At 47.7% G+C, this 14,524-nt stretch overlaps 1 protein-coding gene across 1 annotated transcript; it reads left to right on the forward strand.

Moving 5' to 3' along the window:
* Positions 1 to 99: 99 nt before the first annotated feature.
* On the forward strand, positions 100 to 11,453 carry LBH (limb bud and heart development). Its single transcript, XM_008630382.2, has 2 exons — positions 100 to 514; positions 8,972 to 11,453. The coding sequence occupies exons 1-2, from the start codon at positions 392 to 394 to the stop codon at positions 9,170 to 9,172; spliced, it is 324 nt and encodes a 107-aa protein (XP_008628604.1). The 5' UTR covers positions 100 to 391; the 3' UTR covers positions 9,173 to 11,453.
* Positions 11,454 to 14,524: the final 3,071 nt, after the last annotated feature.

A 14,524-nucleotide genomic window follows, 5' to 3' on the forward strand; every position in this document is an offset into this window, starting at 1 on the left:
CCAGGGGGTCAAAAGCCCCCCCGGTTTAAAAAATAAAAAAAAAAAAAAAAAAAAGAAAAACCAAAACCCCCGCGCTTGCACTTTATTTACTGTGGTTTTTCAAGTTCAGCCTCCGCCGCGGGGCAGAGCTGGAGGAAGCGGAGTTAAAAGCGAAGCGCTGCTGCCGGAGCGTCCCCGGGTGTGCTTGAGCTGGGCTCTTGGGGGGAGAGCCGGGGAGGTGCTCCGAGGGCATTGGATGTAGCTCTGGCTTACGAGGTACTGAGCTTTTTCCGCTGCCTTCCAAGGGGGGGCAGGAAGGAAGGGACCAGAAAAAGACTTGCCTACAGGCTCTGCTGCTCGCTTCGCTGCTTGACTTGTGCTCCGTCCTCCCGGAGCCCCTCAGATCACTGGAATGCTGTCTTTTGTCTCTAGCGCTGATTATCTGAAATCCGCTGAAATGACTGAAGTGATGATGAACACCCCAGCCATGGATGAGATCGGATTAAGCCCCCGCAAGGATGGGCTGTCGTATCAGGTAAGTGCTTTTCTGGCAGTTGAGGCATTAATCCCATGTGGAATTACCTGGGCTAGACTGTAAGCTTGGTCTAACGTACCTTTCCATAGCCTGACCTAACAGCACGTCTTTGCCGTAGTGAGACCTAGTCAACAGACTGGAATGTTTGCTTGGCAGGAGATGGTTGTGTAAAATATCACTTGCTATCAGTGTGGGTTGGCAGAGGATTCAGTTGTTTTGAAGTGACCGAGCCCCCACTCATTCAGCATTCCCGGGGCTCAGTGGGAGATGGGTTAAAGAAGGATTCATGCCACTCACTGGGCTGAGAGGGCTCTTGAGATCTTTGTAACACAGCATAGACTTGAGCTGCTGAGAGCAGGAGGATGCTGTTTATATGGCATCCACACCTATTTGATCTAGTTCCTGGTTTTCCTGACTGATGTGCCCATTTGAAAGGGTTAACAGTCTTCTGTAGGATACAGTGAGGCCAGCCACAGCCTAAATGAGCCTTGAAATGTCACTGGAGATATCGGTATTTGGGGGCACGAGTTGCATTCATTCTGAAAGTTCTGAGCAATGTAGTTAGCTATTAATCTCTAGATCAATGGCTGGGGTGAAGAAGTGGTCTTCAACTAGATCGAGCCTTAGTCTTTTAGTCTCAAAACCCCTTTCATTTCCTAGCCTGTAGTTAATCAAAGCACAAGTTAGGCACCTTAGCCTCCAAGCTCCATGGCTTCCTGCACTTCCAGGAGACTTGTTGATGAGATCTGACACAGATGCTGAATGTTGGCAGATGACTTGCATCTGCTCTGTACATTGGGTGACTCTTACTGGCAGATCCAGATGCAGGGTTCGTCCTTTGCAGATGTTACACAACCTGCACAGAGGCACTTGCTCTAAGTGTGCATTCAGATGAGGTGCTGTATGTTTGCATATTTATGTCTGAAAAGGGAACTACAAGGCAGCAGCAGTGCGCCAGAGCATGAAATCGACTGAACTTTGGGCCATGGCTCAGGCCTCCAGCAGAAGCTAAAGCTATGTGGAAGAAAAGGGGATGCATTCCTTCTTTTAGTCAGGATTCTGGATAATGCATGTTGTGTGGTTTATAGCTGTGCTTCAGTGCTTGAATTAGTGGGGAGTCTACGGCCTCTCCTCCTCCCTTACAGATGGAGTGCAGAGGAATGACAGTGGTTAGACCTGAAGCAAACTAACCTGCATGTGATGTCTTTATGGGTCACCTTATGAAGAGGCTTAACCCAGTCAGGTCAAAGGCTTCTATTTACCCATCCAAATTCCCAGGGAGAGGAAGAATCTAGGTGCCCTGCTTGTTCTAATGATCACTTCAGCAAGGCTCTTCCCCAAGTGCTAAGGACCTTGATAAGTCTGCTTGGGCCAACTGGGGAACAGGCCTGTTTGGTTTTGAGTGGATCACCTGAACCTGAGCATGTGAGTCATAAATGCTGACAACTCATATCTGTGCAGGGCTTTTGATCCTAGATCTGTTCTCTTTAGTGGTCTAGTCATAGATGATTTTTTTTCAAATGCCTGCAAGGAACTTCACCTTGATGTGAAGCAAACTGATGGCAGCAAGAGTAAAGGAGCTGAAATGCAAGACTCTTATGGCAATAGCAGTGTGTGGGCTGTGTATGAGGTCTACCTCTAAATTAGGTTAGTGTAAAGAGGATTGGGGAGCAGGATCCAGCCTTCCTTCTCTGGCTGCTAGGCTGAGAATGTCACAGTGTAAGTCAAGGTAAGTTGAAAGCATCCTTAAAGGGTTGAAAACTCAACTGAGACCAGCAAGGGCAAATCTGATGCAAATAGCACTATGAACTTTTTGTTCTACCTCAGACTTTGGCACTTTGTGCCTCATCTTGCTGATGGAGAGAGTTTGGTACGTGGAAAATTGTATGCTTGTCTGAAAGCTGTAGTGCAATAACTTAAAACCAGACAGGGCTAATGGAGCATGACTGCTCCTACACTGAGGCTTGTTGTTCTAAGCTTGCAGCATCTTCCTCCACTCATCTGCAGCGTCAGGCGCTCACAGTCTAACAGCCCTGGGCTGGCTATGAGAGGCAAAAAATAAAAAGTGGAGCCAGAACCAGGAGAGGCAAACTTTTAGCTTCAAAAATTTCTCTTGTTCCTTTAGTAGATCTTGAATTTATTTTACTACAAAGATGACCTCAAACTGAGGTTCAAAATTTCCACCTTCAAGCTGTGTAGAGCAGGGACTGCCTGGGACTTGGTCTGTAGGATGCTGCCTGTGAGACTGGGGGCTGCTTCTGCCACTGGAGGCAGGCATGAAACTGTCTGGACCAGAGGAGGTGGTACAGCACAGCAGCACTGCTGGAATTCTAAAGCACACCAGTACCTGCAGCAGACAGACGTGTTCTACCAAGACTACTGTTTCAAAGTCTTTTTGCCTTTACTTGGAAATAAACTGAGGAAGCAAGCTCATACCCTGAGTATAAACTTCAGCAATCTGATTCCTCTGTCTTGTGGAGTTCATTGAACTTCAGGGCTCCTCTCTGTCTTGGCCCTTATGAAGGGAACTTGGGTTGTTGACTTTTTTTCTTCTGCATCTTCCACCCCCTGGGGTGTCTCTCTGTCCTGGACATTAGCTGAAGCTCTGTACTCCCCTCCCTGGTGAAGCACTGTGCCCTTTGCTGGGCTGATCATCACTGCTCAATGGTGTGAAAACTCAGACTGCAGAGGTAATACCAGTATTAACTGAGTTGCCTCCATAGGCTTAAGGCAAATGTGCTTTCTCATCATAGGAATGCCCTTTTTCCAGTTAATATGCAAAATGCTTGTAAGCTAGTGTGCTAGCTTCAAAATCTTCCTCTGCAAGACACCTTTCATTTCTGTATTTGTGACAGCAAGCTGCTGAGCCCCCTGAAGATGGTTCAGTCAACAGATTTCAAGGGCCTGAGCAGAAGTGAGTGGTGAATTTGGGGCATTAGTCCCAGAACAGGGCAGCATAGACAAAACAGAAGATGTGACTGAAGAGATGATGTCATGCTGGGTCTTGTGCCTGCAGTGAGAAGCTATTTCTGGATCTTTAATAGATGTCCCATAATTCCCATGGGACTTACTAAACAAAAAACTCATTGAAATGCAGCTGATGGCTCAAGTTGCCCCTGCTACAAACAGATGTGGCTATGGAGGGCTTCATGCACTTCCTGCCTGGCAATGTCCAGTGAGCTGGGCTGTTCCTGCTGCCAGCCAGAGCTAGTGCACTGTTTGCTGTTTCCCAGCCCTAGAAATACCCATTCTTTGAAGAGCCTCATCAGCACTCTGCCAGCTTGTCCTCTGCTGCTGTCTCCCAGTGGCACAAACAATGCCACTGAAACTGAGGCTGAATTAATCATTTCATGGAGCTGCTGTCAAAACAGTGCCTTGACCAGAATCCTACCTTGCTTCTTGGAAGTGGAGCAGGGTCTGAGCACAATGGAAAATACTTCAAGTTCCAAAGTGTGTGTTCTGAGCAAAGGCAGTGTCCTGAGTTGAGTGTGCTGCTTTGCTGCTGGCTGGTGACTTGCTGGTCCTTCAGGCTCCTGTGTAGGAGACTGGCCTGTGGGGGCTGAGCTTGCCTCATGCCATCAGCTGAGGTTTGGTTGTCATGGGGAGCTTGAGCTCTATTAAGTTGTGATCTCATGCTGGGATCTGTCTAGGTTAATCACAGCCACAGCTTGCTGGGAAGCACGTCAGAGTAGCTGAATCTGGGTAAATAGGCTTAAGGCTCTATCCAGTGGCTGTGCCAAAAGCTTGGTGTTGGGGAAGTCATTTCTGGTGAGTGCAACATCTCTTCACCAGCCCTGGGGAAGCACTGGCTTCCCATGCTGAGGGGCTTGAGCTGTGTTTGCTGGATCCCTCCAATTAAATGACCACCAGTATGTTAATGACCATGGGGCTGTTGGCTCAATGGAAATTGTACTTCCTCTGTAATTGTTTTCTTGTGAGGTGCTTCATGTCTGTGCAGCCTTGATTTGTGCAGGGGAAGTCCTTCAGCAGAGCTGCTGCTTGCTGCTGTGGAAGGTTTTGAGGCAAGGCTGCAAAAAGGTGGTGATAGCAAGCGCAGCTGCTAGACAAGATTAGGAGGCAGAGTCAATGTGTATTCCAGGGTCTGGGACCTAAATGAAGGCCGAAGCAGGATATGGGATAAACAGATCCAAAAGTAATCATGTTTGCAGCTATGCTGTGCACAAGTGTTCCACTGAAGTCCAAACTGAGGACAGCAGCTCATTGGAACACCTCAGAGCGTGTTTTTCCCCCCTACTTTGATGCCTTGTTACTCTGAGGGAAAATGGTTAGATGTAGGAAGTTTCCCTGACATCATGACCTGAGACAGGGCAGTATTTCTGTGGCTGGGGAGTTGTTGTGGCTCATCACCTTGAGTCACAGCTGCTATGTACATACTTGGAGCTCGTTCTCAAGTCATGACTACTGTGTGAGTAAATGTATGCATTGTAGCTGGAGAAGTCCTCCAAAGAGGACACTGAGAGGTGGCTGAGATACTTCCTGAAATGAACTTGCCATGCTTCTCAATGGCAGTAAAGTTTTATTTTCAGAACTTAAATGATGGTTTGGGATTTGGAATATTGCCTCGACACTGCTGAAGAGGCACAAAATTCAGCTCTTCAGCCCAGGGAGGATGAGTGAGATGTGTCCATCAGGGGTGTGTATCCTGTACCTGAAGTGGGATGTCTCCCAGTACGGACTTTGCAGTCTTGTATAGTGTTACCACAATGAAGCAATGCTTTCCCCCAAACCAGTAACTTAATTTGGAAAGATCTCATTTCTTTAGTCTCCCTGTAATACAATTTAAATAGTTTTCAGCCCCATGGGAGGGGAGACAAGCATTTTAACTATGGGTGTTGGTATGGAGTACACATGTGGAAGTTGTTTTGAATTTACAAGTGTCACTTGGATTATGGTAGTGCTGAGCTAATCTTCTTAATTGTCTGACATCTCTCCTGCTTTTGGTGTTTCTCCATCCCTGTGAATGCTGAGAGAGGGTATGAGCCTCCCCAGGGCAATGAAAACTTTCCGTTCTTGTTGCCAAGACTTCATCTGAGGATAGCAAAGCTAGATCATCTGAAGCAGAGGCAAACATGATCTTCCTAAAATCATTTCAAGCTTTTGTTTCAAGTTCTGCTTTTCCCTGCCCTTTCCAGCTGCAAGGCAAGAATTTGGTAGATTTGTGTGTGATCTGGGTAAGTTCATGAGGAGAGCAGTTCCCCAGACATAAATCCAGAGGGCCCTGTAAAAACTAGTCTTGCCGTTAGCAAGAAGCTGTGTTGAGTAGTGCAAGAAGCAACATACGTGTCCTCTGTGGGTCTAGAGGTGTTGGATGTGTCTCTCCATGGTGAGGATTAGGGCCCAGCTACAGGGGGAGGCTCTGTGGAAGCAGTTGCAGCCCCTTGTGCGGTATCATGCAAGTGAAGGGGTGGAAGATACCTTTGAATTGTTGCTAAATTTGCTTTTAGGCAGCCATCACAACCAGTTGGTTGTCACTTGTCCCTCATCAAGTGACCAGGTCAGCCAGGGGAAGGCATCTGCCTCAGCTGTGTGCAAGGTGGCTCTGTGTCATGAATGAGAGGGAGAAGCTAACTCGAGTCTGTTGCCCTCTTTGTGGGGTGGGAGGTGCAGTGTCTTGCTCCCCTGCTCCTGAGCAGGGTAATGTCAGCAGAAAGGCTTGGAGGCGAGTTTTGCTGTTCTGGCTGCTTTGCTGGAGGGTGCAGAGCTCCCAGGTCAGAGCTGAGCTGCTGCATTCCCAGCATGGAGCTTGCTGCAAGTTAGGGAGGTTTTTTTTCCTCCCCATTGTCTAAATCTGGAGTGGGACCAGATTAGGTCTGTGGAACCAATGTAGCATGGCACTACTGGAGCAGGACAGAGAGAGCTGGTGCTTGCTTATCCTTTTCTATAAAGAGGAGTGGGGAGGCTGGTTGGGGTAACCTTTCCACTTGGCTTCCTCACATGTACACTTAGTCTTAAACCCTCTTGCCTTGGGCCCTGGTGCTTGGCCTGCTGTCGCCCTGCCTGTCACATTGGAGGAAATCTGCCTTTCTGTATTTTTTCCATTGACTGTCCACGCCCCTTCAAAGTGCAGTTGCAACATCTCCCTTCATGCTGCCTCAACGATTAAAAAGCATGACTTAGTGGAAAAAATCCTGACCTTCTTGGGTTCGGCCTGTCCTGCAGCTGCTTGAGATAAGATTGTGCTGGGTTTTTTTTTATTATTAAAAAAGCTGCTCACCACATTTTGTGGATATTTGTTTGTAAGGAAATGACTACTACTTAGTTTCTGGAAAAAAATCTGGCAGGCTATTTTCAAAGAAATTGCTCCAATTTGACCTAATGTGCTTAAAATAATAGCAGCCAAAGGTTAGTTTAATTATTATACTGCTATTTTTCTTGCATAGGAGGCTATTTTCATGACATTATCAGCTTATGTAACCTCTTGAACCACACTTTTTTTTCCACTGCAACCTTCTAAACCATGTAATGTCAAGGGTATTTTTTTTCCCCATCCTGGGTTTAGGTAACTTGATGCTTAAGAGCCACTGACTGTACTTTCAGTAATGCACTGTGTGCCTGAAACTGCCTTTGTTTGGCCAAGCAGAAGCCACAAAGCTCCAAGAAACAGTTGCTGTCTCACCGGTGCGGGGAGTGACTAATAGCAAGTAGCTCACACTGTGATGCCCAGGTTGATGTGGCTGTGCTCAAAGGACCTCAGCTGCTCTTGTGCACCTGAAAAACGTGGATGGTGGGAGCTGGTCTCTTGCACCACTGTCCCCAGGACCAGATGATCATGTGCAACCAGCCCCTGATTTGTGCATTACTTTGTTACCTTGCCTGGCTTTGCATTAGGTAGCAGCTGGGTGGCTTTCTCAGCTTGGCAGTCTCATTGCCACAAAGCTTTGGATGTGAGGGAGAAATGAGGCTGAACAGTAGAAGACTGAATGTTGCCAAGGAGGTGATGCTGTAGTTAATAGTTGCTAGGCTAAAGAAGGAGTTGATAGGATGTTATTTCACTTTCTGTGGCCAGGGCTTCCCAAGGTGGTGGGTACCCACATGATTGGCACAAGGAGAAAGAGGCTTCATGGTTAATGCTCAGGGCTCCTGGACAGGGAGTCTGCTTTGGTATCTGGAACCACAAAGATCAAAGCAGATCAGGTCTTGCTCTCAGACTGGCAGTGCTGCTCCCTGCAAGGATGCTCTTGCGACTCACTTGAATGCAGATGACTTTCAAAGAAGAGTACAGCCACATGACTTCTCACCTGGCCTACAACCTCAAGGGGAAAATGCACTTTGTCATTTTCTTCTTTGGGGTGTTTAAATGCAACTCTAATGTGAAATGGGCACTGATAAAATTGTTTGAAATAGCAGGTGGTGGTTTAACCTTCTGGTTGTTTAAACTTCTGGTTACTAACCAGGAGATCTGATGTGGCAAGTGGATTTTAGCACCCAGCAGTTCCCTTCTGGATGAGATGGGATTTGAAGCTGTTCCCCTAGCAAGTTACCCACAAGTAACACAACCTTTTCTGTTCACGTTGCAATCTAGTCGTGCAAAGCTGCTGCTAATGCTGCAGCAGCAGTTTTATTCCTGTACTTGTGCTTTGCCTCAGTTCCTAGTAGGACCAAAGTGTGCATCCCAGTGGCACTACCAGTGAGTGTGGGCCCTGGTACTGCTGCACTGCATGAGCCTGTGCATCCATGTGGCAAGCAATGGGTGGGAGGGAATGGGTAAGGTCTGTGCACCTTGAGGGGCTGGAGATCAAGGAGTCCTCATAATCACTGCATGAGAAATACAGTGCATAACTGCTGGCTATGGCACAGGTACCCCTTTCCTGAAGAAGTGTGGTCCAGTCCCTAGCCCTTCCATAAAATGAGTGTCCTGCTCAGTTTTGCTGCTGATGTATGGTAGCTGTAGTGTGCAGAACACTGCCAAAATTATCTCTAAAATGCAGCTGGGCTATTTCAGGCTGGCACTGTGGCCCTGGAGTGATACCAGGCACAGGCCCTTGCTGCGCGGGCCCTGGCTTGCCATGAGCCTCCTGCCTCCCAGCAGCAGGGCCTGGAGAACAAGCCTGTTTTCATGTGCAGCCTGACCAGCAGCAGGAAATGAGATCTCAGATTCTCTGATCGAGATAGCTCTGTGTGCAAACTCAAGAGCATTAATGCAAAAGCAGGGCTGGGGGGGAGAGGCATTTGGATAAAAATCCAAAAGGGCAGACACCTATTTGCTGAGCACTATCCAAGCAAGCGCGTGCTTCAGAAGCCTCTTGGGCAGTGCTCATTTCCATTACTTGGAGACTTGAAAAGGTTATTTACAAGTTCAAGAGTATTCCCATCACTCAGTGGTTGACTCTGTGTCCAGACTAGTCTGCCCAGGAGACCTAAATGTCTCGAGCTGGGTTTTGGCTGAGACTGTGTGAATGCAGCCCCTCTCACAAGCCTGTTCCTTGGCTCTTTCAGATCTTCCCTGACCCCTCGGACTTTGATCGTTACTGTAAGCTGAAGGACCGCCTGCCCTCCATTGTGGTGGAGCCCACGGAGGGGGATGTGGAGAGCGGGGAGCTGAGATGGCCGCCTGAAGAGTTCCTCGTGCAGGAGGAGGATGAGGAAGAGGAGGAGGAAAACTGTGAAGATGCAAAGAAGGACAACAAGGAGCAATAAATGGCATCTGAGGAAAGGCAAGGGACTGCACCCTTCTGAAGGAAGAGCCACTCTTTTTTTGAAAGTCTTTTTAAAAAGACAAGTTCAATTTTGCACCTGCGAGATCTTAGTTTTTTTGTATTCTCTGTATCAAGAACTGAAGCCCTCGGTGTCACCAGACCTCCTGAGGAAGGAAGGAAGTAACGCAGAGAAATGTTTGCTGTTCTCGAGATCATTATCTGTATTTTTCCGAGGCGGAGGCAGCAGTGAAATTCCAAGCACATGGCAGAGGGTGACCACGCGAGGACTGCTGGAGGGGGGAGCTCGGGGAGGGGGAAGAAAGTTGGAGGTGGCAGCGTTTGGCTGGGAGCTGCCTCTGGCTAAAAGCATGAGAACAGAGCCGAAATATCTCAGATTTGCCTTTCTTACAGCTTCCATTTTGTGTGTTGGGGGGTAGAAGGGTGTCCATAGCGAAGCATGGCTAAATGATCTAGTGACAAGGGGCCTGCAGCTCTCCCTGGTCTGGCACCTCCTAGGGTAAGGTGAGCATCCATAGGAGTAGTCTGGTTTCTTGCTCTTGCTGTTGAGCCTGTTTTCCAGCCACTTTTCCCAAAGTTACTTTCTGCCCCTTTGTTTGCCTTTAGACTCTTCAATGCTGAGCAGCTGTATTTGCAGGGTAGCGTTAGGCTGCTGCTTGTCGTCTCTCCTGCGACGCCCTAGTTTGTCTTGCAGGTGGTGAGTGTGAGGTGATGTGCATCCGATGTAAAAAGGTGCTTCTGTCTGTGGCAAGAACACCTCAGATTCTTCTCTCCTATTTGCTGAGGCTGCTGTGGGGTGGTCTCATCTTGTACGGTGCCCCAAGCCCGAGGGTGGAGATTTATGCCTCCTTGCCTTGGTGTCCTTGAGGTTGTAGGGTTTTGTGTCTCTTAACTTGCTGGTCAATGGGCTTGAGAGGGCTGGGGTGGGGGGTTCTCCTCCAGCTTTGCACTGCAGGGCCTCCTCAATGCAGGACAGGCTGGGGGGGGGGGGTTGTGGGGAGGGCTGCCAGACCTGGGGGTCATCCAAAGACGAAACACCAGATCTAGTGTGGATCACCAGTGGGGTTTGCAGGATGGGGTCTGCTGGGAGAGGATTAGCCTGGGTGTCCTTAGACAAGATGTGTTCCTGCTTCTTAGTGAGGGTGAAATGTTCATGGTTGCTTTAATGGAGTGCAGACTGGCTTGTGAAGTCTGTGGTTGTCCTTTCTTCACCATATCCTTCCTCAAGGAGAAGGCCAGTCTGCTGCCAGACAAGGCAACCTGCTGCTTTCCTGGAAAGGGATGATCTTGCAGCTTTGGGGACCAGCTTGGGAGCCAGTCAGTCTTGGGATAGGATGAGAGCAGTTACCACCTAAACCAAATCTGGGGTCATGGAAGAGAAAAAGAAATGTCAAGGCCTTAACCAAACTTCCATAATAATCCCAATGCCACCCCCCTTTGCTTATAACTGGTTCCATTTTTAAAATCTATTTGGACATGTGTGTATTTGTATTTTTAATACCTCATGAGTAGTTAAACGCTGGTGGGGTTTGGGAACTGCTTTTAACATACTGGCAGCACTGTTTTAGTCTTGTCTTGCTTGCGTTTCAACATAATGGCAATAATTTATCAGCTCTGTGTAACTATTTTCGGACAGATCGGAGTTTGGAGATGAGTTAGCACAAAGCAGGAGAAATTCAGTGTTCCTACACTGCAGCTGGCCTCTGGCCCAGCCATGCAGACCCAGTCAGACACTCTCCCTGCCCACCTTGGTGGATGGTTGATCACTGAATGGCCATGATGTGGTGATACCATTTTCTCTAGCGATGGATTCAGCTGTTGTATCTGTAACACTTGTTCTAGTCTTGCTGTCTTACTGGAATGAGCTTGTACACCTGCATACCAGCCAGTCGTCTTAGTTCTAAGTGTTACTCTCTATTGGTCTCTACCATCTGTACCACCAAGTCAAAGCTCTATATCAAAGATATTACCATGTGGGCAGCAGTGAGATGGCAATCCTTGGACTTCAGACCTGCTGTCTGCCCTAAAGACTTGCATATTTCTGTCTGCATCCTTTTTTTGGAAGTATTGTGTATATTTCTATTTGTTGTTGAACGTATCTAAAGAACAAAGCACTCCAGTAAAACTCCTCCTGTTGTATTATATACATTCTATATTTCTGTAATTCTTTTTTGAGCCTCAGGGAGAAGCTAGCATTTTTTTCAAACTACATTTTTGTCACTGTGACAGTTGTAAATAAAGTTTGAAAATGCTTTCCAAACATACTGGCTTTGTTTTTACTGCAGAAGTGGGTTGGGATGGTCAACCTTCCAGATCATGGCCAGCCCTGGTGTTTCAGGTCTTAGGTGTGCTGACTTGCAAGGCTAATGCACACACGTGAAGAGACTCATGTCTATCAGTTGCGCCTGGAGATGCTGGTTTCATGCTTGTGGCTGGCCTCAATTCGTGCCCTATGGCACTGGAAACCTAAATCAACTTAAGAGTGACTTAGGTTTCCAGTGCCATAGGGCATTGGAACTTGAGTGAGGGGCAGCACCTTTGCCTTCCATCTTCCTGTGATTGCTCATTGCTGTGTGAAAGGCTGCAGCAAACTGCTGCTTCAGCTTATTTGTTCCTGAAAAAAAATCCATATTTATATCTGTAATCTACATCTACCCCCTTACCTAACCTTACAGAACATGAAGTCATGGAGAGTGGAAACTATTCACAGCTGCTGTTAGTAGTCATGTTCCCTGTGCATGCTCTTCCCTGCCCTAAGCAGCACTCATGAAGACAAGTCTTGCCTTGCTGTGTGCTTGTAGGGTCTCAGCTGAGCTACCCAGGGTTGTCTGTGTTGGCCATTTTGGGTCTAGAGGTCAGCTCTTCCTGAGGAGTTGTCTGTTTCTTGTCACACACCCATGGCTCTGTGCTGTGGTTCGTGGTGCTGCTGGAGGAAATTGCGTTTCTGAGCGTGAGTCTGAGCTGCTCTGCTACCAAGGCACTGTTCTGGGTGTAGAAGTCTGACCATGCCAGGATGCAGTAATTCAATCTGTGTACTTAATGGGATTAAATTTTCCACTAAAACCAGGTGATAAGAAGCAAATACCCTGGAATACCCGTATCTTTAAGGTACATAGATAGAAGTTCCTGTGATTTGGCAGCTAACACTCTAATCTTACCTAGGCACACAAGCTCAGCTGAGGCTGGAGTGTTATGTTTACATGAGACTAGTTTAAATACACTAACTAATGACCCTTCCATTTAATGCTTGAACTGAGGGCATGCTCAGTGGGAGCCCTGCAGTTCAAAGATGAATTGTATCGTGCTCAACCCTCATGGATGTTTCATGCCATGGAAACAAATGCAATATTAAAGCTGACCTCTCCTTTTCTTCAGTCAACCTCTAGCAGAGATGCTTTGATTTTTTTCCTCTCCTCAAGAATAGAGTTGCTTGCCTTGTAGAAGCTTCTGCAGCACTTCCAAGGTGACCAGATGTGCTGGTCTGAAATCAGTGAAGATGTTTACTCTTGACCCAGAATGTTTTTGTTTAAAATACACCACTGGTTAGGGAAAGTGCAAGTGTATTGAACTTGTCTGCTACTTCCATGTGCTTCACATCAACAGGTTTTTCAGGCTCACATCAGAATGGAGAATGAATCTTGATGGATCATCCTGTTTTGGGGCAAGACCCGAAGTGTTGGCCTCTGAGTGGGGCTTGCTCAGCCAGGGGGTCTGCCCTGTGTCAGCCTGGAGCAGGGGTGGTGGGAAGGAGGCTCTTCTCTGCTCCTTTACTCCAGCTATTGTGGCCAAACTGGAACTTGGATCATGAAATGAAAATGGGCTTGCTGCTGAATGGGTGAGCCTTAGTCATCCCAAAAAAATGATGGGTGGAATAAGGACCTTTGGTTGCACATAGAGCCATGTTTTTCCTGGCTCACATTTAGACCTGAGGCATCTGTCCTCCTCACAGCTTTGCCTTTGTAGTTGAAACTGAAGACACAGCTGTCCTGCACTGCTGTCCTGCTTAGTTCAGCCTGTGTTCACTCTCCCAGACATTTCTTTTGCAGTGTTCAGTGTGCATCCACTGCTGTTTGGCTTCATCAAAGCCCAGAGTCGCTGGAACCTTTGCACATGAACTGCTGGCATCTGACTTTGCCTACATTTGGGTGCAGACAGGAAAAATTCTTGCTTTGAGGGAGTGCAAAGATAATTCACCAGCACTGCATGTGGTGAGCAGTCACCCCTAAGATACAGGTCCCCTTGGTGCAGGTCAAAGTCGTGCTCTGGTGTAACCACACTCTGTCATTGCAAGCAACAGGAGAAGCTGAATTTTCTTTCAGGTGAGCTGTCTCTTCCCAATTTTAATCCCCGTAGGAAGTTCCCAGCAGATGACGACATGGAGTTTTCATCCTTGTGATGTTGATCTGCTTTGAGACGCCTTGAAGCACAATCAAAATTAAAACAAAATCCTCCAAAGCTAGTCACCTGGAACAAACCAAGGGATGCAAGCCTGTAATGCACATGCTCTGAGCTCTCAGAAAGCAATCCCAAGCACTACACATCTCTATATAAACAAGAGGAATTACTATCCCTAAATCCTTACTTGAGGAGAAAAGCTCTGGGTGTTTCATGGTCCAAGTGATGCCTTTCTGCTTATGTTTGGACAGCAAAGATCTGTGTCTGGATCTGGAAGAGCACAGCAGAGTTTAGTTATGCACCTGCCTGGTGCCCCCCACGCTCAGCAGTGTCTGTGTCAATGTCTCTGCAGCAGGAGGGCAGCGTGTGGGACATCCCTTGTGCCATGGCCCATCCCGGGCTTTCCTGGAGGCCAGCAGTGTCAGCAGCACAGTGACATGGCCTTTGAGCCACTTGGGTTAAAAATGTGTCACTTTCCACGGCTCCAGTGATCATCCACCTGCAGAAAGGGCTGTGCAAGCCTGGCTCCAGAGCAGCTTACTGAACTAAGCTCAAACTCATCCTTACACAAATGAAGGCTTATGAGTGCTGTTTTTAGGAGGGGGAGGGAAGAGGCTTCATGCCCATCACCTAGGGAGGAACTGAGTGCAGAGAAACCTGCTTCACGCAGGAAATGCCTGGGACTGGTGGGAGCATTGTGTGTGTTTATGTGATAATCAGCAGGGATGGAGAGAACAGGAGCTGCTGCAAAGTGAGGGAGGCACTGTGGGTGGGGTTGTTAGGTGTGATAGTGGGGAGCTGCTCTGCCAAAGGTCCTTATGGCTCCATGGTTTTGTGCCTGATGTGCTGGAAATGGTGCCAGGACATACCCTGACCTCTGCAGCTCCCAACTTTTGCTCAGTGGAAGTTCACCTGGAGGATAAGATGAATGGGGCTCGAC

This window comes from Corvus brachyrhynchos, unplaced genomic scaffold (genome assembly GCF_000691975.1).
Source record: "Corvus brachyrhynchos isolate BGI_N302 unplaced genomic scaffold, ASM69197v1 scaffold101, whole genome shotgun sequence".
In the NCBI taxonomy this organism is placed as follows: Eukaryota; Metazoa; Chordata; class Aves; order Passeriformes; family Corvidae; genus Corvus; species Corvus brachyrhynchos.

Excerpts from the sequence above, each read along its gene's own strand:
- LBH (XM_008630382.2), top strand. The coding sequence starts at position 392 with ATGCTGTCTTTTGTCTCTAGCGCTGATTATCTGAAATCCGCTGAAATG. Across the intron at positions 515-8,971 it reads AGGATGGGCTGTCGTATCAG|ATCTTCCCTGACCCCTCGGA; the intron begins GTAAGTGCTTTT and ends TGGCTCTTTCAG.